The following is a 23,317-nucleotide window of genomic DNA, read 5'->3' as shown; positions in this document are numbered from 1 at the left end:
GATTGTTTGAAGGCTCCTGCCATCATACATACTGCTGAAGAATCTGGAAGTGTGGAACCCATAAAGTCAGAGCCCCTAAACACTAAAAACCTTTAGTGACAGACTGATCACATGGAAACCACCCCCCCCACATACACACACGCGCACACACACACAAGTATAACATCACAGACACATCCATAGCCACACAGAAGTAGACATGAATACATGTAGACACAAACACACACTGCCTGCTGAACTATTCTTTAGGGAGAAATGAGAGCATCCTTTGCAGAGGGGGAGAATAAGCTATGCTACACAAATAACCACAGAACAAAGTGGAAAGTTATCAGGGCTGGGGAATACAGGAAGCGGTGGGGGAGTAAAGGAGAGAGATTCCTTCTGCTTGGGGGTGGCTGAGCAGAATAAAAATAAACTGGCACTTAACTATGCACCTACCCTGTGTCAGGCATTTTCCACACATTATTTAATCTGCATGGCAAACACAAGGGGAGAATTAGGATTCCTGTTTTAAAGAGGAAGAAAACAGCTTTAAGAAGGAAACTGGTTGACGAAGGTCACAGAGCTACTAACTGGCAGGATTGGGATTCAGACCCAAAGCCTGTGTTGGCCATCCTGCTGTCTTGAAGTCTTCCTGGGAGAGGAAACTCATGGACTGTGCTTTGACTAGGAGGAGTTAGGAGAGATGAGAGGAGGGGAATCTTGTAAGCCAAGGCTGCAAGATAGGGAGGAGTAGGATAGGACGCCTTCTAGGGACTTGAGGCTGGCCTGACCATAACAGAGGGCGGGGCACTGACCCTTCCCAGATGACACTTCTGTTCAGTGTGGGGAGGTCTTCTCTCCCTCCTTCTCTTTATTGGTACTGCCCAGAGTCAGGAATTCAGCAGGGAATGGGATCAGAATGCAGTTGCCATGGAAATGAATGGAGACTGTTGCTATGGATACCATAAGATGAGGGCAAGAGGAAAGCAAGGTTGCTGAAACTATCCCCATGACAACTTAGGTTGGAAAGGAAAGGGACTGGAAGTGAGATACAAGAAAACAAGGAGGTGAGGATACGGAGATGGAACACATGGCTTTAGACTCTAGAGGGAAAAGACTGGGCAAGGAGGCTGGAGCTGACAGAGTGGCAGGGGATATCAAGGAACAACAGCCACTGGCCCTGATAGCTCTTCTGCAAGATGTTTTCTTTTCTGCCCAATCCAGTGCCAGTGACAAACCAATCCCAAGTTCAGCCTGGATTAGCTAACTGCTAACCCTGAGAGCTGACCAGGTAAACAATGGGAAAAGCAGATTCTGGGAGCCCAAAGACCTGGGTTGTAATCCCGGATCTGCTTATTTGCAACCCTACAGAAATACTAGTTTAGTAACTTATTTACTCTTTTCATTAGGTCTAACAACTGTGCAAAGTCTGGGTTTTCTCCCTGAAGGAGATATAACATAGATGGGAATCTGAAGTACAAAGAGATGAACTCAGTTGCAAAAAGTTTCCTATAAGTAGTGGTGGGGCCAAGACTCAAAAGAAGGCATATTTGGACACATGAGGCTGGTAAGTATGGCTAAGTGGCAGAGCATTTGCCTAGCATCTCCAGGTTTGGGGTTCAATTCCCACCCCCCCACACACAGAAAATAGTAAGTCTGCATGCAAAACTCATGCTCTTCCTGTGTCCTTCCACTGTGGAATCCCTGCACGATCCATCTCTCCATTTCTTCCCATAGTGGCATACAAGGGACTAGACATCGGGTAAATATTTGTGGAGTGGTAAATGAGGATGCAGGAAAGCCTGAAGTTAGATGGGAAAGGCTCCTGCATTTAAGAACAATGACTCATGAATTTGTACATGAGATCCACAGAGCTGGAGTGAATTCTACAAACAAGTTTTACGAACCATCCTATCCCACAGATCCAGGTAAAGCCCAGGCAGTGAAAGTGACTCTTGAAAACTCCCTTATCTCCTAGGCAAAAGTTGCACTTTGAGTTACAAAGATCCACATCCCCCCCCATAAGGATTCAGGCATTGTGCTGTCCTGCCCGTTGCCTGGCACGATGCACTCAGGCAGTACCCTGGTCAGTCCAGGGTTCCATGGCTATGTAGTTTGCATATGAGTGCAAAGGACCCCTTTAAAAGGAAGACCACCACCCACTTACACTCTTTCCGCTGTTCCCCTGGGGCAGACAGGACCTTTCCTGTCTCCCTCTTTGCTTCTGTCCTCTCTCTGTCTCTACGTCTCTGTGTCTTTTGACCTTATTTTTCTTACCTCCCCCTCAATAAAACTTTCAATATGAGTCATGTCTACAGGTCTCTGTTTCCCCATCCGCCTGCTGTCCATCACCCACCCCAGGACCAAGATCCTCGTGGTCCCAGCGCAGAAATGGGGACCTGCCACCTGCGGTCCCAACCCACGCTGCCTTATTCCTAACATTTCCGGTCCTAACCCATTATTCTTTATTCCTAACACCCCCATCCTACCCCATTTCCTATTGCCTCTCACTCTGCCCTGTATGTTCCAAATGGAATAATAGGCTACTTGCAATTCCTTTATAGCAAGCTCATCCATCATCTTTCTGGGCTTTCACTCACACACTTGCTTTATTTTTCCTGTCCAAAATGGCTTTGCTTCCTTTCACCTTTGGACTTAACTGGCCTAGATGAGCTCATCTTCATTTTGTGTACCCTGAGCAGGCAGCTCTTCCAGCCAAGTCAGTTCTGACTCACTCTCACCCTCCCAGGACCCAAAAAGATCAGGTATTGTCTCCTCTGTGTCTCGTGCTCACCCATCTTCTGATGGCCCTTACCGCCAACTAATGTGAGTCTCTCTTGAAGTATGCACTGCCCATTCTTGAACCCCATATCTGTTTTCCAAGAGTAGTCGCCTCGTATCATTCACTTTTATGGAGTTACCATGCCCAGGTCAGGGCCTAGCATACATCTGTTGCTCAACCACCTTGTTCCCAGAATCTGCAGGTAACATATGTCTGTATGTGTGTAACACCTGCCTGATAATTGTTACCCTAAGAGTAGCAGCCCCATGTTTAAAAGTCAACCATATCTCACCCTTGTGATTACACTCACTAGGCACATACTTAGAGATTTCCAGGTACAGAAAGCCAGACCCTCACACAGAAACCTCATATTCTCAGAATTCCTCATGCTGTCTCAGATAATCCCACTTCCTTAGATATCCACTTAGATAGCTAGTGTGAGACCTGTGAAGACACACACACACACACACACACACACACACACACACACGCACAGACACATGGAGGCATATTTTTCTCACAACAGATATAATAAGCCTGCTCCCTTCCCACAGCACAGACCCTGCTTGATCCAGTCAATTCAGTTGCCTGAATAGGAGTTACCCTCCTTACAGTTCCCAGGATGACCGTCTGTCCTTGACTTGCCCCCTTCCTTCATTCAGGTAACCCCTGCCCACTCCCATTTCCATCTATAAATCATAGATGATTTCCTTCTCCCAGTCACAGGTCACCTAGACTCACACACCCTGCAGAGACATTTGAACACAGTAATTACTCACCATCCCCAACTTGACCATGGGGAACCCCAGTGGGTATTTTTTCCCATATGGTCCCTATTCGATTCCCTGTAATGTCTTCTCACCTCTTGCCACCTAATCAAATCTTTCCCAATACTTGAGACCCAATTTTTACCCTTCTTCCTCCGGGAAGCCCTCCTAGATCCAACAGTTCCCCATCCATCTTTCCATTTGCCAATATAAACACATGATGGGAGGGGGAGCAGAAATCCATAGAGGACACTATCTTCTCTCCCCATAGCACCTTTTAAAGCAGTGCTTCTCAACCTCCCTAATGCTACAACCCTTTAATACAGTTAGTTCCTCATGTTGCGGTGACCCCAACCATAAAATTAGTTTTGTTGCTACTTCGTAACTGTAATTTTGCTACTGCTATGAATTGTAGTGTAATGATGTGTGTTTTCCTATGGTCCTAAGTGATCCACAGGCTGTGAACCACTGCTTTTAAGCATCTTCTCTTCCAGCCAGGTCAAGGAAATATTTACAGTCATATTGGGGAAATGGCTTTCTCTCAGAGATCCTAAAATTACAGCATCCGAACCAAAGAATTCTAATGTTAAAATCATATCCTTAGAATATCTAAATGGTAAATTATGAAATCCAAAATCATAGGATTGGGGAATCCAAGTATCATAACACTGTAGAAAGAGAAATCACAGAACTGCATGGAATATGTCCCCAAATCATATTTTCAAAGCTCATAATTACAGCTTCTTCAAATGGTAGCATCTCAGATTTAGAATGTCAGAGCTGGAGGAACTCTAGTGACCCTGGTCAAACCACCCTCCCATTTTCCAGATGAGTAAAATATATGTATCGCAGAAGTCAAGGGTCATGTCCAAGATTAGCCATTTCAAAGATGCCTCCAGCTAGTGCGCTGAAGACAGTAACTGGTGTGCTCATGCTGGGAGACAGTCACACATTTCTTTATTGAATGACTCTGAGGTGTTAACAATGCCGCATATCAAACCCTACTCTGTCTTCCAGCCCGTTACCAGCCCTGGACAGGAAAAAAGGCAAAGTTCTGGTGGGAATGGAGACAGGGAGATGGGGTGGGGTGGAACATACATCAGACAGAGAGAAGAGATCAGCTTTTATTGATGGAAATTTCTTTATACATAGCAACACACATGCTGAAAGGCCTTTTCCTCCTGATCATGTTTACAGAGCGCTATGGGAGTGCTAGGGCTTGGGGAGAGGGTATGAAGTGAGGCCTTCAAGCAGTGGAGAAAACAGCAGCTATGGCCACAGCAAGGGAGTGAGTGACGGGGAACTAGGCAGGCTGGGTTCCTGCTCCCGTCTGGTCCTCTGAGCCCTAGGCACCCTGCATCTCTGTTTGTGCTCACAGAGGACAGAGGTAGGTCCTTGGGGTGTCATTTGGAGACCTCTCCAGTAGTAACAGCCTCCAGGGTGCCTGGGAAGTAGGGTATGGGTGCAAGAGGGTCCAGGTTTCAAGCTTCAAGCTCCAAGCTCTGCTTCTCCCACATTTTAGTAAAATCTAGGACTCCAGCTCTTTAATTCAAGGCTAGAGCCTAGGGGAGACAGCAGGGGTGGGGAGGAATTCCAAGAAGGAGGCTGGGGAAGAAAGAGCATGATGCTTGCTCATCTGGTTCCTGAAGCAGGGGACAGGGTCCCATGAGGGATCCACAGAGGCAGGGGGCTGGGGGCTGGTTAAGGCTTTTGCTTCTGCATAGAAAATGGCCCTTGTCCTCTCAGTTACCGAGAGGAGGGACTACTGCATTCGGAGGCCGGACAGCAGAACTGGTGAGCGTCTTCCTCTTCCTCTTCCTCAGTTTCCTCCTCCTCCTCTTCCCTGGGACCAGGAAGGGCAGGGTAGAGGTCACAGGCAGGGGTGACAGAGAGAGGCAGAGACATTAGTTTGTAGAGAAGGGGAGATACATGAAGGGCCAGAACTGGGAAGTTGGGCTAGGATGGGGTCCAAATAGGGAAGCCAGTGTGACACATTATCCAGGGCCACATCCAACTCAGTCTCCAAGGAGCCTATGGCAGGTCCCCTTGTGGATAGTCCTCCCCAACCCAGCCTTAATCTTAGGGTCACCCTCATAGTATAGAAACACAATGTTTGACTCTGACAGATGCCCAGCCTTCATTTTCCTATAAATAATAGCAATATGTTTTCTGCTAGAACTTTGTATGCATCATCTCATCTAACCCCTGCAACAACTCTGCAGAAGAAGCATTTTATAAATGAACATACCTCAGGAAAATTAGATCAACTGACTGAGGCCACACAACTGGGTATAAGATAGAGTCAGGCTCTGAATCAGAGTTCTTAGAGCTTCAGGTCTCAGACTCTGTCCTTCTAGGTTTTGTGCTAGAAATCCATTCTGTCCTTATAGGACAGATATTTATATTTCCTTAAGACTCAAGGTCAGTCAAACCAGGAATGATGCTTAGAGATCAAGCATGAAAATGCATAGCATTAGAAGTAAAAAGACCTGGGTTCACGGGTTAGGGATGTAGCCCAAGGTAGGGTGCTTGCCTATCACATGCAAGGCCCTGGGTTCCACTCCTAGAACCACAAAAAAAAGGAAGAGAAAAGAAAGAAGGATAAGGAAGAAAGGAGAGGAGGGAGGGAGTGGGAGAGGGAAAAGAGAGACCTGGGCCTAAACCCAGGCTCTACATGTGCTTCTATGTTATTTGCCTTGGGCATTGTATTGTTCCTCTTGGGAGTTGTTACCTCATCTGTAAAAAGGGGCTCATGCTGCCAACTCCCAGGACTGTTGTAAGGTCTAGAACATACATTAAATGCCTAGCAATCAAACAAAATGAAAACAAGAGCAACAGGCATTTTGTTAACTGTTTCTAAATCTCATTTCTAAGGGGCCAGACTGCATATGGCAGTCCCCGGAGTGGGGCTACAGTATCATGGAGTGTATAGATAGACATTAGGACTGGGAGGGGATTGGATGCTTCAGGAGGGAAAAGGTGGGTTTTCTGGGGACAGAAAAGGAAATGGCAACATCCCATTCCCAGACTCGTCAGTTCAGAGAATGCAGGAAGTATGGAATCCAGGAACGAAAAGGATCGGGAGGAGATGAGAAGGAAAGATAAAGCAGGGGAAGGCACTGTGGTCCACCTGGCAGACAAGCACATGCATGAATACACACACATTCGTGCACACACCCTTCTCCAACTTGGAGACCCCTCTGACAAGCTGGTCCACATACACACGGAACCAGGAAAATCGCATGAACCGGCTCTCAAGCCCTGAGCCTTTGTTTCCCATTCCTCATCTCTACAATGTGATAAAACGCCACAGTTCTTAAGGTTGTCATGAGGAAAACATGACAGTTCAGTTCCCCTCTTACCAAGGACAGGCTCCTGTAGTTTCTCCCTCTGACAACTCCTTTCTCTTTCTTTTTTAGCTTCCCTAAAGTTCACCTTTCAGCACCGATCTCTTGCTCACCTCGGCTCCTCATTGTCTGCTGGATAAAGTTAAGACTCCGAGTTGGTCCTGATGGCTCCCTCATCACATGGTCTCAGCTGGCTTTTCTGGACAGATGGACTCAAACAGACCTGAGTTTCAATACCAGCCCCACCACCCACCAGCTTGTTGTGCTGGGATCCATTTCTTCACCAGTCTGGGCCTTTCCTTTTCTGTAGAATGGGGAAATATCTATCCCGTAGGGTATGGTTGCATTAAATGAATCCACAAATGCTAAGGCATCTACCGCAGGAGAGGTTTGGTGCCTAACACTTGGTACCATTATTACAGCTGCCATTGCCAGTGGTACCCACATTGTTACACTCACTCCTGCCCAACTGTCATCAAACTAGTTCATTATTGCATCTGCATGCCCAGCCTCTTCACTCCTGTATGCCTTTGCTGACTTCAGTCACGCTGAATTCCATGCTGCTGATCAAACGCTGCTTTCCAAGAGTTGTCCTCTCTGACTTCCAGCCACAAGGATTCTGTGCTTCTATCTGACTCCAGCATTTATGTGCTTGGTTAGGGCTCTTTGTTGGTTTCTTTGAACTTCCCTGAAGCATTCTTTTCACCAATCTCAATGAACCCATATGCCCATTACCATCACTACTTTCCCTCTCTGGAAGGAAGAAGGCTCCCCTATACTATTTAAGGCCAGTTTCCACCTAAGCTCTTGGGTCTATCCTTGCTCTCTCATGCACAATAACCATTCCTTCTATCTCCCATTTTCTTAACTGTTCCCTCTTTGTTGCCTCCTTCCTGTCCCCATTTATAGAAGCTCAAGTCTTTCCCATCTGGGAATCAAAACCCTCTACCTGCCTCCACATCTCCCTCTGTCCCTCTTTCTTCTTCACAGCTAAGCTTCTTGAGAAATTTGTCTACACTGGCCATCTCCACTTCAGTACCTCCTACGAGTTCTTCAACCCACTGCAATCTGCCTCTTGCACTCATCGCTGCATGGAAAATGTTTTTAGGAAGGTTGCCCAGGACTTCCTGACGGTTAAAGCAATGCATTCACTTCTGCCCTGGACTTAACTCCCCCTGGCCACAAGATCTAACACTCTTCCCAAGGCCACTGTCTTCCTTAGTGAGCCCACTCACAGTTGATTTTCCTTCTCTGGACCACCCCTCCACCCCTTCTTGGGCCCATTCTTCAGGTTGGTACCTCTTCCCCAGTTCTTCTCTCATATTCTCCTTCATCTCATTCTCCTTCAGTGACGTCATTCCATTTCATAACTTCAGGTGCAGTTCTATCTTGCACAGATCTTTCTGTTGGGTCTAGGCCCATCAAGCCTAGTGTGCCAACTCCAACAGGACAACCCGTTCGGCCCTCAGATGTCAGAGGGACCTCTCCCACAACCTTATCAATGCAAGCCTTGCCTCCTGTATTTCCCACATCAGTGAAAGCTACTGCCATACACCTAGTCAAAACACACCTTGGAGTTACCCTGTTAGGCAAGTCCAACCTTTTGACATTTTGACATGATGACATCTACACAGTTTATACTTAAAAATCGTGCAGTCACATTAGAAGAAAAAATGCAAAAGGTATCCCAATGTTTTTAAGTAAGTTTAAGGTTTGTGCTAAGACCAAATTCATAGCTATGATTGACCAAATGTTGCTTAAAGATTGCAGATTGAACACACATGCTTGATTCTCCGTGCTTCCTTCGCAAGTCAGTCACTAAAACTTGCTCATTCTACCCCCTAAATAGTGTTAACATTCTGCATATGTGGCACCTTATCTTCTAATCCTTCGCCCCTCATTCAGCCTTTCTCAAATCACATCGTCCTTCCTACTGTTCTTCAAACACATTCACCTTCTGCCTGGAGTATCATCTCCTAAATTCGTGCTGCCTGACTTCCTTCAAGAATCTGTTGAGCAATTCACCATTATAGCCTGAACTTCTCAAAAGGCACATCTTCACCACACACATCCTGTTGTTTGTTTGTCTTATCCGCAGTAGGATCCACCAGGGCAGGCAGATATCTGTTTTGTTCAGATATCTGCTCCATTTCTCATGCCCAGAACTGTGCTTTAGTAAATATTCATGCAATAAATGAATCTATCACCAAGCCTGAAGACTCCAATCTACTGTGAACTACATTTTCAATCATGCCCACCTCCTCCTCCATCTTTCCTTATGCACCAACTCTCTGACTCTGGTCCTTTCTTTTGCCCAATCATTCTCAGTCCATCTCATCTGCTCTATGCTCACTGTCGCTTTCTCTTCCCTTGGATGACTGCATCAGCCTCGTCCCAAATATCCCTTCCTTCTAAAATGTTAATTTGATGATACTTTCCTATTCAAGAACTGTTCGAAGCTCCCCAACTGTCTACCCCCTTGAAAAACATAACAAGCCTATACTCCACAGACAAGTGCTTGAGGCACGTCTAACCTCTGCCCCTTCTTAATATTTCTATTTGCCCTTTCTTACCTCCAAATGGTGTGCAGACCCTCAGAGCATCCTCCATCATCTATTTTTAGGTTTTGACATCATTATGGATTTTTGTTTTTTTCAGACAGGGTTTCTCTGTGGCTTTAGAGCCTGTCCTGGAGCTCGCTTTGTAGACCAGGCTGGCCTCGAACTCACAAAGATCTGCCTGCCTCTGCCTCTCAAGTGCTGGGATTAAAAGGCATGTGCCACCACTGCCTGACCTCATTATGGATCTAAAGTAACAGGCTCAGATGTTACTTTCTTTGGGAAACTTTGATTCACAACTTAGAAGTAATCTACCTCTCTCCCCCTCCTCCGTCTCTAATCTGCAGGAAAATAAGTGTCTCTGGTGTTACTTGGGATTTCTAAGAACAAGGAATAGATTGGAAATTAGTAATTATGTTGAGACCAGGGACTTTGGATGATGGATGAGCACTGATGGAGGTTCTTGTTTTTTGTACTATTAGCCTGGACTGGTCTCTGGCATTCTGTTAATGTCTACTCATTGCTGCCTTCCTATTCCTCGGCTTCACTATCTATAACAGTTTATATTACTCAGCAACTGAACTGAAGCTCTCTTATTAAGAACTCTCAAAGGATTTGGATTCTGAACTTTGAAAATAAAATGCCTCTAAATGAATGGATCCCACCAGAGTCACGGAATGTACTAAATGTAACTAGCTCTGCCTGACTCTACTGTTGCTATGCCAATCCCAAGTTAGACCTCACAGTGGCCTCGATGTACACAATCCACTTTTTGCAGACAAGGTTTTCTGTATCCCTGGCTGAACGTTAACTCTTCATATAGTCAGTGAAGGTTTCCTAATCATCCTGCCTCCACCTCCCAAGTGCTAAGATTACAGGCATGGCCCACTCTGTCCAGCTACAATAATTTTTCATACTGACTGGTAATGTGACAGTTCTAAAACACAAATTTTATCAAATTATACTCCCATTTCAGATTCTTTCACATGACACTTTGTTACCAACAATTTTGACTCTCAACCTCTGAGGGATGCAAATCCCTTTATGCATTTAATGAAAGCCATGAATTATCTTCCTCATAAAATGATGTGCATAGTTATACACGTGTAGCATTTTGAGCCAGTTTCAGGAGGTTCGTGGGCCTCATGAAGCCTATACACTCCATTCTCTGCTCTATCTAAAAACATCCCGTTCTTCTGCATATGTTATTCCTTCTGCCTAGAACGCTCTTCAGTACTTCGCCCATCTGGCTAATTCTTACTTATCCTTTAAGACCCAGAACTCAGGGTGAGTTCACCTGTGCCAGCCCCAGACAGGGCTGGAGCCTTTCCTGTGAGGTCACGCTCTCTACCCTCTACCCTACTGTGCTCTTTTCTGTCATAGTCTTCCCCCAACTAACTGGGGAGTCACAGAGGACAACAATAACCTTGCACAGGCAGCACTCTGTGTCCACCCAAGTTGTTCCAGGTACTTAGTGATATGAATTCTGAATGAATTCGTCTGAATGGATTCACCCACTCCTTAGTCAATAAAATCCATGATGCTGTTGGTAGCATTCTGTCCTCCCGCTCCTTAGTCAATAAAATCCATGATGCTGTTGGTAGCATTCTGTCCTCCCACTCCTTAGTCAATAAAATCCATGATGCTGTTGGTAGCATTCTGTCCTTTTTTTTAACAGAGAAGAAAGGGGATTAAAAGATGTGTGAAGTAAGTTGTTCAAGTGACAGAGCTTGGGCAGAGACTGCCATGGTTGTCATGGCAAATAGTGGTACACCATGCCTTACTGCTCTGGACTGTGAGGTTACAGGAGAGCATCAGCAAAAGAAAAGGATCAAAACCTAGGGCCAAAGCTCTGGACCTGGGTTCTATTTTCCAAGACCATCTCTTATTCTAATTCCCCCATACGTCACGCCAAGGTCAGACGCTTGGCGTTCTCCTTATCATGCATCCCCCACTATCCTAATATGTTTACCCGATTCTTTTCCCACATGCTGCCTGCCTGCTCTCTGCTTCAGAACCACCTTCACACATGTACTGTGCCACACACTTTGCTAGTGGGAAAAACAAGATCTGAATACCCTTTCCTCTTCTGTAGTTGACAGTCGCCTGCAGTTTCACATGACCATCTCCAATCCTAACAAGAGCCTTGGGAGGTAAGCAGGCATTAGCTTCATGACTAGATTGAGGAAAGAGAGGCCCAGAAGTTAAATGACTTGCCCAAAGTCACGGAGAGTGGAAAATCTTGAACTTAAACTGACTCAACTATTTTTCCCCAATCAGGTCACCATGTTTGGAAAAGTGAAAAAGAAGACATGGCCATTCTTCATAAAGGAGGAGGATGAAAGAAAGTTATTTTTTCAACCCATTAAAAATGTCACCTCCTATAGGAAGCCTTCCCTAGATGTCCAATGGAGTTACATGCCTCTATTCTGGCAGTCAGCTCAGCCCAATCCAGTCCCATTCCAAAGTACTCTATGCTTTTTTTCTGCCTGCAAGACTAGACCTCCCTGAAAGTAGGACCAGACACACTCCATTCCAAAAAAGCAGCACGTGCACTTAATCACTGACTCATCTCTCCAGTCCCAAGAATATGTATTTAAAGTGTAGATAAAAGTTATTTCCATCACTTTAACAAATGTATAGACTAGCTAAAGGTAAAGGTTATTCATAAATCCTGTCTTTATTTAAGAGAAGCATACATTGTATAACCCTTTAATTAAGAGGTAGTCAAAGGGCTGGAGAGATGATTAATGGTTAAGTGCATTGCTTGCTCTTCCAGAGGACCTAGGCTTGATTCCCAGAACATATATCGTCTATAATCCTAGTTCCAAAGCATCTGATACCCTTTCCTGGCCTCTGTGGGCACCACACATGTACTTGGTGTTCAGACATACATGCAAACAAAACACCCATGCACATAAAATAAACAAATTAATAAAATTTGAAGACTTGGTGAAAACTAGTAGTCCAGGCTGGAGAGACTCCTCATCCATAAGAGCATGCTCTTGCAGAGGACCTGAGTTCGACTCCTAGCTCCCATGTCACAAGCTCATAACCTCCTAACCTCTGGCTTCTAAACACACCTGCAAGCAGCCTGGTTTACATAGTGAGTTCCAAGACAGCCAGAGCTATATAGTGAGACTCTGTCTCCAAAAACAAACAACAACAAAGACAACTGCACTCACATGCGCACACACACCACACACACACACACACACACACACACACACACACACACACACACACACAGAGCTAAAATGAAAATGAATGTTTTTTAAAAGGAGTGATATTCTACAGGGGTATTTAACAAGAAGTTGCACAACAGATTTTATGTTTGCAATTTAGATTGGGCATTTTAGAAAAGGTTTCTGCCTGGCTAAGCTTGGCCCTCTCTGTTAGTAAATCCTCAGAAAATCTTGCTCTGAGGCATGGTTCTCAGCTTGGAGGAATGTGCACATTCATGATTCTCACACTCATGATATCCAGCATCACAAGTCTGTGAGGTCAGCACTCAGGCAGCTGAAGCAGGAGAATCAAGAGTTTCAGGCCAGCTGGTGCTAATAGGAAGACTCTGTCTCATAAATCCCCAAAGAAAGAAATTCTCCTAGCAACTGACAAAGTGGTCTTATAAAAGCAAACAAACAAAAACCTGTATTAACCTGCAATCCAATCAATGTATATAAGAGGTTCTGTTTTGCCACAATCCTCCTGATCTTTTAAAATTTTTATACTTAAAAATGGTGCTTTGTTACGGTTTCACCCACAGTTTATTAACAAGTAGTAAGGTAAGTGCCTATTTATAGTTATTAGATAATTTTTCATTGTTGAATCATCAAATGGTATTATTTAAACATTTGAAGTTACTTTATGTGAGACAGGATCTCACTGTATATTGTAGGCTGTCCTGGAACTCACTATGTAGCACAGGTGGGTCTCAAGCTCATACAGCTCCTCTTATCTCAGCTTTCTGAACCTACTATGTCCAACCTAATTCTCCATTTTAAATGGGTTAAGTGTCTTTTTCTTACTGACTTCCAGGACACAATCTAAATTTAGAGAGAGATAGCAACATTTTACCTGATATCTATGTAGTAAACTTTCTACTGCCATTATTTATATTTTAACTTTGTATACAATATCTTTCTCCACACAGTTTTAAACGTTAATGAAGAAAAATATTACTATATTATATGGCTTCTGGGTTTTGTTGTTGCTTGAGAAGGGATCTGGGATCTCACTATGTTGCTCCTGCTATCCTTGAACTCCTGACTTCAAGTAATTAATCCTTCTGCTTCAGCTTCCTGAGTATCTGGGACTACTGGCATGCACCATCACAGCTGGCTTGGCTTCTTGAGTTTGTTTTGTTTTTTCTAGACAGGATCTCACTATGTAGCCCTGGCTGCCCTACATACTTACCATGTAAACCAGTCTGGCTTCAAACTCATAGAGGTCTGCTGGCCTCTGCCTCCCAAGTGCTGGGATTAAAGGCATGCGCCACCACTCACCGCACCCATCTTTGTTTTCTAGGTTTGAAAGTCTCTGTATCTTATATTATAATTAAAACATTTCAGATTTTCTTCTGGTAATTCTACAATTATATTTTCATATGCATTGCTGGTCTGAAATGTCTTTTTCATCACAAACTAATTTCCCATTTCAACATGTGGATTTGCATCTGAACTCCCTACTTTGGTTCATTTTATATTCTTTTATTTCTGTGAAGATATAATATTTGTAATTACTGGAGTCTTTTAAAACTTTTAGATTTACTTATTTTATTATTTTATGTGTACTGCACATCACATGTGTGCTTGGTGCCTATGGAGGTTGGAGGAGGGTATTAGATCTCCTAGAACTGGAGTTATGGATGGCTGTGGGGGTGTGGAGAATTGAACCCAGGCCCTCTGCAAGAGCAAGCAGTGCTCTTAACTATTGAGCCATCTTTCCAGTCCACTAATACACTCTTACAGCAAGATTTAGGTACATCTAATAGGTAAATCTCCTATATTATTCCTCTTTTCAAAGATTTCTTTTTTTTTTTTTTTTTTTTGGTTTTTCGAGACAGGGTTTCTCTGTATTGTTTTGGAGGCTGTCCTGGAACTAGCTCTGTAGACCAGGCTGGCCTCGAACTCACAGAGATCCGCCTGCCTCTGCCTCCCGACTGCTGGGATTAAAGGCGTGCACCATCAAAGATTTCTTAATTAATGAATATTTACTCTTTCAAATGAACTTTAAAATGCAATTGCTCAATACCAAAGAAAATATCATTGAAATTTTTATGACAAGTGCACTGAACATTTTTATCAAATTCGGGGAAAATATCATTTTTCACCATATTGAACCATTTCCTCCTCGATAGAAGATAACCCTTGATGTAGTCAAGCTTTATAGCCTTCAGTAAAAATGTATAGCACTCTCCAAAAATATTTCCTGTTTCATGTAAATTTCTAGGGAGTTTGTAGACTGTTTTTATCTCTGTGAAAAGTATATTTTTCTATTACATCTTTTAGTTAGATACCACTGGCATTCGGAGATGCTAATGCTTTGGGTACGTGTTTGCCCCTATCACACTTAGTAGTTGAAAGAAATTTTCATTTTATTCTCTTTGACTAATTAGACAATCACATCATCTTCACATAATGCTAATTATGAGTCGTTCTAATATTTACGCTACTCATTTCTTTTTAAATCCCACTGTTTATAACTGGAATGAAATATACATATGTATGAAATTGTCAAACAACAAATTCAACAAAAGAAACACCACTGTTTAAATTTTCCAAAAATTATTAATTAAGTAATAGTGATAGCAATCATTCTTACTTTGTTCTTGAATAGAATGTAATAAATGCTTCATTTTTACATTTGATGATTGTCTCTGATTTCTGATAAAAACAAATTCCTAGCTTAATGTATTAGCTATCTTTTGCTGGGCAACAAATTATTCCATTGTAGCAAGAGAATATAGTGTAAATTTATCAGAACATTTTCCAGCATTAAGATAATTAAATGATCTTTCCTATTAAAGAGAAATATGGCAATAAATTACAATACCAAAATTCCTAACATATTATTATTATCAATGCATATGGGTGTTTTGCTTGCATGAATGTCTGTGTGCCAAGTGCACGCCTGGTGCCTGCAGAGGCCAGAAGAGGGCATTGTATCTCTTGTAAGTGGGGTTACAGAAATTTATGAGTTGCCAAGTGGGTAGGGGCAATTGAACCCATGTCCTCTGGAGGAGCAGTCAGTGTTCTTAACCACTGAGCCATCTCTCCAGCCACCAGGGCTCCTAAGGTCAAACAATCCTTGCACTCCTAGGAAGCCTTCATTTGTTAAGATATTCTCTCTCTGTGTCTCTGTGTCTCTGTCTGTGTCTGTCTGTCTGTCTGTCTGTCTGTCTGTCTGTCTGTCTCTCTCTCTCTGTCTCTCTCTCTCTCTCTGTCTTTCTAGGTTTCAGGTAGCCTAGAGTGGGTTCAAACTTGCTATGTAGCCAAATCTGACCTTGACTCCTTCATCTTTTGGCCTCCACCTTCCATTCCAAGTGCTGCAATTACAAACCTATGCCACCAAGGCAAGAAAGATATACTTTTAATTCTCTAATGGATTCTATCAGGTAGGGGGGCACAAGGCTGAAACCCCAGAGCTCAGGAGAGGCAGTAGAAACACAAGACTGAGGGCAGCCTGGACGACATAGTGACTTCTAGGACCACCTGAGTAACTTAGTAAGACAAAAGGAAAACTAGGCTGGAGACATAGCTCAATCTAACATGCACAAATTCCCGAATCGAATTTCCAGTACTGATAGATAACAAATAAACAAACAAACATATAATTGTGTATGAGGGTGGTAGTGGTTATCATTCTAGAGATTTGTGTTTTTCCATTTAGCTTTATCTCCAGTCCGGTTCTGCTTTGTTTCTGAGAAAGGGTCTCACTACATTGCCCAGGCTGACTTCAAACTCCTAGGCTAATACAACATTCTTGCTTCAGCCTCTTGGGTATCGGGGACTGCGGGTGCGCCACTGAACAGCCAGTTACCCAGCCTTACAACATGAACTGGGAAGAGGGTTATCTTCTCCTGTTTCTGACCGTGCCAGATTTGATGAACTTTCAGGACCTCCAGAAAAACAACTGGACATGGTAATTATTTCTCCAGAGAAAAAAAACTGACCACTTTTTCATTTTATTCCTCTTTTCCATTCTATTCAGGGTTGTTTTTCCCCCTTTTATAGGTAGTTTCAGTAATTTACATGTTCCTAGAAAATTACCCAGTTAAATTACATTTTCATGTTTCTTGGTACACACACACACACACACACACACACACACAATTTCTTATAACTTTAAAAAATCTTATCAGAATTTATGATAAATCTCTTTTAAAAATCATATTTGGCTTACATGTTTTGCCTTTTCCCCAGTCGTATCTGCCAGGTGATCAAAACTTTTGTTTTCTGTTTCATTGATTTCTGGGTTCATCTATAGTAATCAGTATATTCTGTTTCCCTCTTGTTCTTTTCCTAGCTTCTTACCTGTAGTGACTAGTTCACGTCATGTAACCTGCCTTGCGCTCTAATGAAAGCACTGGGACAGCTGGGACTATAGTGCAGCAATAGTGTTCGCCTAACACTTGTGAAGCCCTAAATTCAATTTCCAGCAGCACAAAATTAACTGACGACTAAATAAATAAATATACTGGAAACTACAGATATTTTTCTAGAGCCCTTATGGACACACCTCATAGGCTGTGAAATGTAATGGTCTCCCAAATTAATTTATTATAAATAGTCTATAAATTCCATTCTTACTCCCTTTTAGATGCACCGTGTTTGCTTGTCTGTTTGTTTGTTGAGGTGGGATCTCACTGTATAGTCCCAGCTAGCCTTGAACTCAATGTGTTCACCGGACTGGCTTTGAACTCACAGAGAATGTGCCTGCCTCTGCCTCCTGAGTATTGAGACCAAGGTGTAAGATACCACATTGCTGGGCCTCCCTTTTTTAAAAATTAGTTTTTATTTAAATTAATAACAATCTTATTTTACATACCAATCCTAGTTCCCTCTCCCTCCCATCCTCCCATTCCTCCCTCCCCACCCCCCACCCCACCCCCGTCCACTCCTCAGGGAGGGTGAGGCCTTCCATGGGGGATCATCAAAGTCTGTCATATCATCTGGGGCAGGGCCTAGGCCCTCCCCATGTATCTAGGCTGAGAGAGTATCCATCCATAGGGAATGGACCTCCCTTTTTAAAAATGTGGCTGTTAATACTTCCTTTTGTGGAATTCTAATCAGAAATACAAAACAGGATTTCTGATTAACTTGGAAATAATGCTGTTCTCCAAAAATGTAGGCAGATCCTTCCCTCTGCCTAAACACCCTTCCACAGTCTACTCAAACGGCAAACTGCTATTCATACTTCAGAACATCCTTCAAATGCCACATATTCCAAGACCAACCACTCCCAGCTATGGAGACAGGCCTCTAGAGATGTATTTCTTTAAAAAAGAATAAAACACAAATAGATTCCAAAGGTCCTCTTTAGTCTCCAGACCTGATCTCCCAAGATACTCTCCTCAGACATTCAGACAACCACTCACTCCACAGTCACTCGGGGGACTAAGGGACACGGGGCAGGGGTGGGAGTGTCTGGCAATGATGGTGCATATTGGTTTGGAAGGGGAAAGGATTGGGGAAGGGTTAGGTCTAGCTCTTACCTGCTCTCTGCCAGCCTGCCTGAGGGGGTAAGCTTCATGGAGTCAAGGACCTGAGTAGGACAGCAATACTGGTGTAGAGTATGAGACGCTGTGGACCTGAGAGACGGCAAGAGACAGGGAAAGAGAGACAGAGAAAGAGACAGGGAAGGAGGGAGAGGCAGGGAGGGTAGCGGGGACAAGGGGAGAAGAGTAGGTGGGGGATGGGGAAAGGGAAGGCGCAGAGGAAAGGAAGAGGAGAGAGGAAAGGGTGGAAGGGTAGGAGGGAGGAAAGGAAGGAAGATATGATGCGAGAGCGGAAGACAGGAATGGAGGGAGAGAGGAAATATGGGTAAAGGGATGAAGGGAAGAGGAAATAAAGGGAAGGAGAAAAGGAGGGAAGGAGGCATGGAAAGAGAGGGGAGGAAGGGAGGAAGGAAGGAAGGAAGGAAGGAAGGAAGGAAAAAGAAAAAACCACAAAGTCAAGAAAGAGAGGACAGCACTCAACCACAAAGAACACAATGACAACAGGGGGCAGTAGAGACAAGAGCCAGGCTTGGGCCTCCTGTGTTCCAGGTGACTCCGTGGGGACCACTGAGAGACGCTGGGACACCACAGCAGGGAAGGGGAAAGGAACCCTCCTCACAGCAGACACCACAGGGGAAGGCAGGAAGGAAAGCAGAGGGAGAGGAAAGAAAAGGAAAAGCCACACCCCTCCTATGAAGGGCAGGAGGGGGACCCCAAAAAGGGGTCTGGGGTATGTTAGGGTAGGGTGGAGCACTGAAGGAGCGGAAGGAAAGGCAGAGAGAAACCGAAAGAGACAGAAAGGGAGAAAGAGGAAGGGCTAGACAAAAGACACAGAGAGAACACAGGGAGAGCCAGAGAATGCCGAGGCAGAGCAGGCTGAGGGCAGAGAAGGCTGGCAGGATCTCAGTGGTCTTTGTGACAGCATAGGACTCAGAGCTGGGGGCAGAAGGGCAGGCAAGGGAGAGGACAAGGTGGTTCCAAGGAGTCTTTTGCTTCCAAGGCTGTTACTGTCCCCACACATCCCACGCCGGGCCCACGCTCCACCCCTCGGCTGCACCCCACCCCCACCTCCAGTGCACAGTCTAAAGGCACCTCTGGCACCTGCCTGATGTGATTAAAGTCCAGACAATGGCAAAAAGGGAAGAGGAGGGACAGTAAGTAGGGGGGCTAAGGGCCTTGTCCCTGCCCTGTCCAACCCAGTGTGGTTGCTGGGGGGCGGTCATACCAAGTGGCCACAGTCAGGACAAGCTGAAAGTGGAGCCTGTCCCTCCAGGTCAGCCAGTCCCTGTCTCCACAAGCCCCTAAATGTAGATGGTCAGTATTGGCCACTCAAGAGCCCACATAAAAGTCAGAAACAGGGCTGCAGTCCAGTCCAGCTGCCCATTCTCTAATGTAGCACGTCAGAAGATGCCCACATTTCTACAGAGAATCTTTGCACGTGAGAATTCTCATCTGAAGCTCTAAATGGCCATCGTCATCAGAGTGGCTGTTTCTCAAGTGTTTCTCAAGTGGCAGTCACTGCCTGTGAGCCGCAGACACCCTCAGGCTGCTGGAATGTTGGCATCAGGATGTCAGTGGCGGGAGCATGCAGGCTGTCGGGTGTGTTAGGCTAGTGCCACGGCTGTCACGGAGGTCACCTCTCACAGGCCATGGGCTGTACTGCTTGGGGCTCCAAGGTCCTTACTAAGCTGGCTTTCAGATGCCCACAGACTCACCCACTCAAGTCGGTCCCCTCTCCTAAACCAAAGGCCTTCAACAGTACAAAAAGGGAGCCAGAAACCAGGAAGCCAGAAGGCAGCTGAATCATCAGGCCAGGCAGTGGGGCTAGGCCTGAGCAGAAGGGGAGGGGGGTCAGGTTAAGTGGCCCAGGTTCCTACCTGCTGCTCCTCCAGGGGGGTTCCATGAGTCTGGCCCTGTCCCAGGGGCAGCCCCCTCCCTACTCCCTGCCAGTGCCACCCGGTCACTATTCCCACCTCCTCTTCCTCAGCCCTTCCCTAGAAGGTGGAGCCAAGGAGGAGGGGCCAGGGCAGCTGGGCTGCAGGCCAGGCTGCAATTGGAAACTTTGCTCCTTCCTTGCTCTGCAAGGGCTGGGAATTCCGCACAAGAGGAAGCAGTTTAGAGAGCTTGCTTATTCCTTACGGCTACGCTTGGGGCTGGGCCCCCTATGTGCATCTCCTCTGCTACTATCCCTACAAGTAACGTGTCTCATCCTAAAAAGCTTGTGTCACAAGGTCTGTAGAATACCCTCTGTAGAAAATCGAGACACGAAGCTTGGTGGTAGTGGCAGAACCCCAAGACCAGTGCTTAATTTGGCTCTTCCAAAATCTGCAATCTGTAACCTCAGTTCTATTACTACTCTGTACTTACAGAAAACTTTTCGAAGAGGCTTTCCACAAACATCTTTGGTTCAGCACATTTACAGGCATATGTAGACTGTCCTAGACAGTCACATCAAGTAAAATTCAAATCACTCAGTTTCAGATATGGGGATGTGGCCCTGAATAATATTCTTTATGACTACAGTAATCTAAAAATACCCAAAGAGAAAAGCACAACTAACTGTACACACGCCATTCATAATCCAGAGGTTGTTCCTCCAGGAAGACTGTGCAGCCTGATTCTACAGGTCCAAAACCAGAAACCTGGAGAGGCACACAATCTCAGCAGAGTTAATACAGCAGGGCACAAGAGGGTGTCTGGCGCTTGCCTACCTGCAGCACCCTACTCTTTACCTGGGTAGCACCAGAGAAAACAGAATTTGGGGAGTCTGAAAGATGGGCGCATTCCTAAAAAAAGGATCGCAGATCCAGCTCAGAGCATCCTAGCCTTTCATGGCCCCAGAGTCCAGGCTCCTGGCTGTTCTGAGCAGAAGGCTCCTGGGGAGGGCCAGGGTGGTCAGTGATCTAGAAGAAATCGGAGCTGACAGGCCACAGGCCAACCTTCCTGCCTCCCTACCAGGACAACTGGTGCATCTGAAGAAAGCCAAGGCTGCTAGGAAGAGAGAGGGCCTCTGAAGCACTACAAACCTGGCATCTGTGGGACCTCTGAGGCCTCCTCTCTCTCTGTCCATCTCCTATGACTGGGTACTCAAGTCCTCATCTCAAGCTCTGCTTTGTTCACTTTTCTTGGACAACTCTCCAGTTCCTGCAGCTGCTTCACCTCTGGCCCAGACCTTCCTCTAGGCCTGACAGGCATTGAGGACAGAAACTGTAGTCCTGACTAGAAGGCTGATAATGCATGGCCTCAGGCAAGCCTCTTCTACTCCCCGGGCAGTCCAAGAGCCTACACTGTGGAGTCTAGTAGATTTCAATGTAACCATTTATCTGGGCACATCCCGTGAGCCTCGGTTTGGTTCTCTGTAGAAGAGCAATGACGATTCCCTACTCTGTAAGTTTGGTTTTGTTTGTTTGAAACAGAGTCTTGCTATGCAGGCCAAGTTTGCCTCAGATTCCTCATTCTCCTGCTTCAGTCACCAAGTACCAGGATTACAGGTATGTGCCACCCTGCCATGCTCTGCTTACCTCACGGGGTTGTTTGTTCATTTGTCTTTTTGAGACAGGGTCTTGCTCCATAGCCTCTGACTGGCCTGCTACTTGTTATGAAGCCCAGACTGACCTCAGACTCACAGCAATCCTCCAGCTTCAGCTTGCTGAGTGCTGAAATTACAGGCATGTGCCAGTATACCTGGGTTACCTCACAGGTTCTTGTCAAGATTCCAGAAGCTCAGGTATGCATGTGATGATGGAAGAGTGGCTGCTTGAATGAGAGGTCAGCCCTTCCTTCTCCCGGGGAGGGGGACTTTCAAGAAGCCCATTTGCTTCAAAGACAAGAAAGAATTCTAGGAAAATACCTGTTAATAAACTGGGGCCTTTGTGTAATTCAGACCTATCTAAGCATGTTACATAAATTTTTATGATGACTCACCACGGGCTGAACGAAGTCAGAGTGAGGAGCTTAATCCAACCACAGGGCACTGATGAGTCCTTCATTCAACCCATACTGTGGACTAGGCACGGTTCTGGGTTCTAAAGGCACAATATGTCCTGGTTTCAGGAAGCTTATGTCTAACTGAGAGGAGACAGATGTTCTGTTCATGTGGAGACAGGAAGCAGAACGAATTCTGTGCAGAAGAAAGGACCTGAGACGCTGCTTTCAGAATCTTCCAAGAGGCCAATGTGGCTGAATGAAAACTTCACTGAGAGACACACATGAAGCCAGAGATGCAGGAAGGGTTCAAGCTTGCAAATTCCTGGCGGCCATGATAGGGATTTCTTACTTATCCTAGGTTTATTTAGGAAGTCTGTGGTTCATGGCGAGGCATGGGAGGGGAGTATCTCTAAAGCCCTTGGAGTTGGCTGAGAAGTGCTCTCTGGGAAATATTACTTTCTAGCTTTCACCAGTTACTCAGATGGGCGTGTGACCCCAAAGGATAAAGAGGCTTTGGACATGAGTCCATGCTGTAAATGAGCTAGCAGCGGGTCCCATAGGTCCTTCACTGACCTAGCCCCTATCTCCCACTCTCAGCTAATCTGGGTCTTCCTTCATTTTTTTTTTGAGATAGGATTTTGCTTCATAGCCCAGGCTGGCCTTAAACTTGAGATCCTGCTGCCTGCACCTTCTCAGTACTATGCTTACAGAGATGCACCACATTCCCCTCACCTAGAGAGAAATATTTCCAATTCTCAGGCATATGCAGCTCCTCCATTCTTCACCTTAACTCTCCCGCTGGGTCCCCACAACCACCTCCCCAACTTGTTCTTCAAAAGTCAGCTAGAAGCTGTGTCATCTGGGAACCTGTCCTGAGCCCCCCTAGGCAGGGTGGCTCACCTCCCTGGTGTCCCTCCATCCTGCTCTTCTCTCAGCCAGCTTCTCACAACACTGTTCACGGGGTTCATCTCCTTAATTGGGAAACCTGTAAGGCAGGTGTCTCACTGAGCCCAGTGAACCCAGCACCTAGCACCTTATATGTGTTGGTGGGAGACAATGAACACAGCACTGGAAGCTGCAAGATGGGCCAGAGGACACTAGAGGGCACTGAAACCGCTGCAATACAGTGAAGACGATCCGATCCGCAGGCCCACCCAGGAGATGACCTGGCCCAGGGCACATTTCCAGGAACCCAAGAAGCATGGAAGCAAGGCTGCCGAGTCCCGCAGCTCCCT

General features: G+C 45.4%; 1 protein-coding gene across 5 annotated transcripts in view; it reads right to left on the bottom strand.

Annotated features, from left to right (window-relative positions):
- Positions 1-23,317, bottom strand: part of Iqsec2 (IQ motif and Sec7 domain ArfGEF 2) — an 84,002-nt gene that overhangs the window by 29,097 nt on the left and 31,588 nt on the right. For 2 of the 5 annotated variants that reach the window (XM_040744011.1, XM_040744015.1), the window contains exon 3: positions 18,153-18,248. The exons of 1 other annotated variant lie outside the window; for it this stretch is intronic. In XM_040744011.1, coding sequence (XP_040599945.1) covers positions 18,153-18,248 — 96 coding nt within the window. Of the gene's footprint in view, positions 1-18,152; positions 18,249-20,032; positions 20,179-23,317 lie in introns of those variants that run through there. 2 more of the 5 variants (XM_040744013.1, XM_040744014.1) reach the window with 2 other exon arrangements.

The sequence above is a fragment of the Mesocricetus auratus genome, unplaced genomic scaffold, assembly GCF_017639785.1.
Source record: "Mesocricetus auratus isolate SY011 unplaced genomic scaffold, BCM_Maur_2.0 Super-Scaffold_100003, whole genome shotgun sequence".
In the NCBI taxonomy this organism is placed as follows: domain Eukaryota; kingdom Metazoa; phylum Chordata; class Mammalia; order Rodentia; family Cricetidae; genus Mesocricetus; species Mesocricetus auratus.
This window is presented reverse-complemented; position numbering and strand designations above follow the sequence as displayed.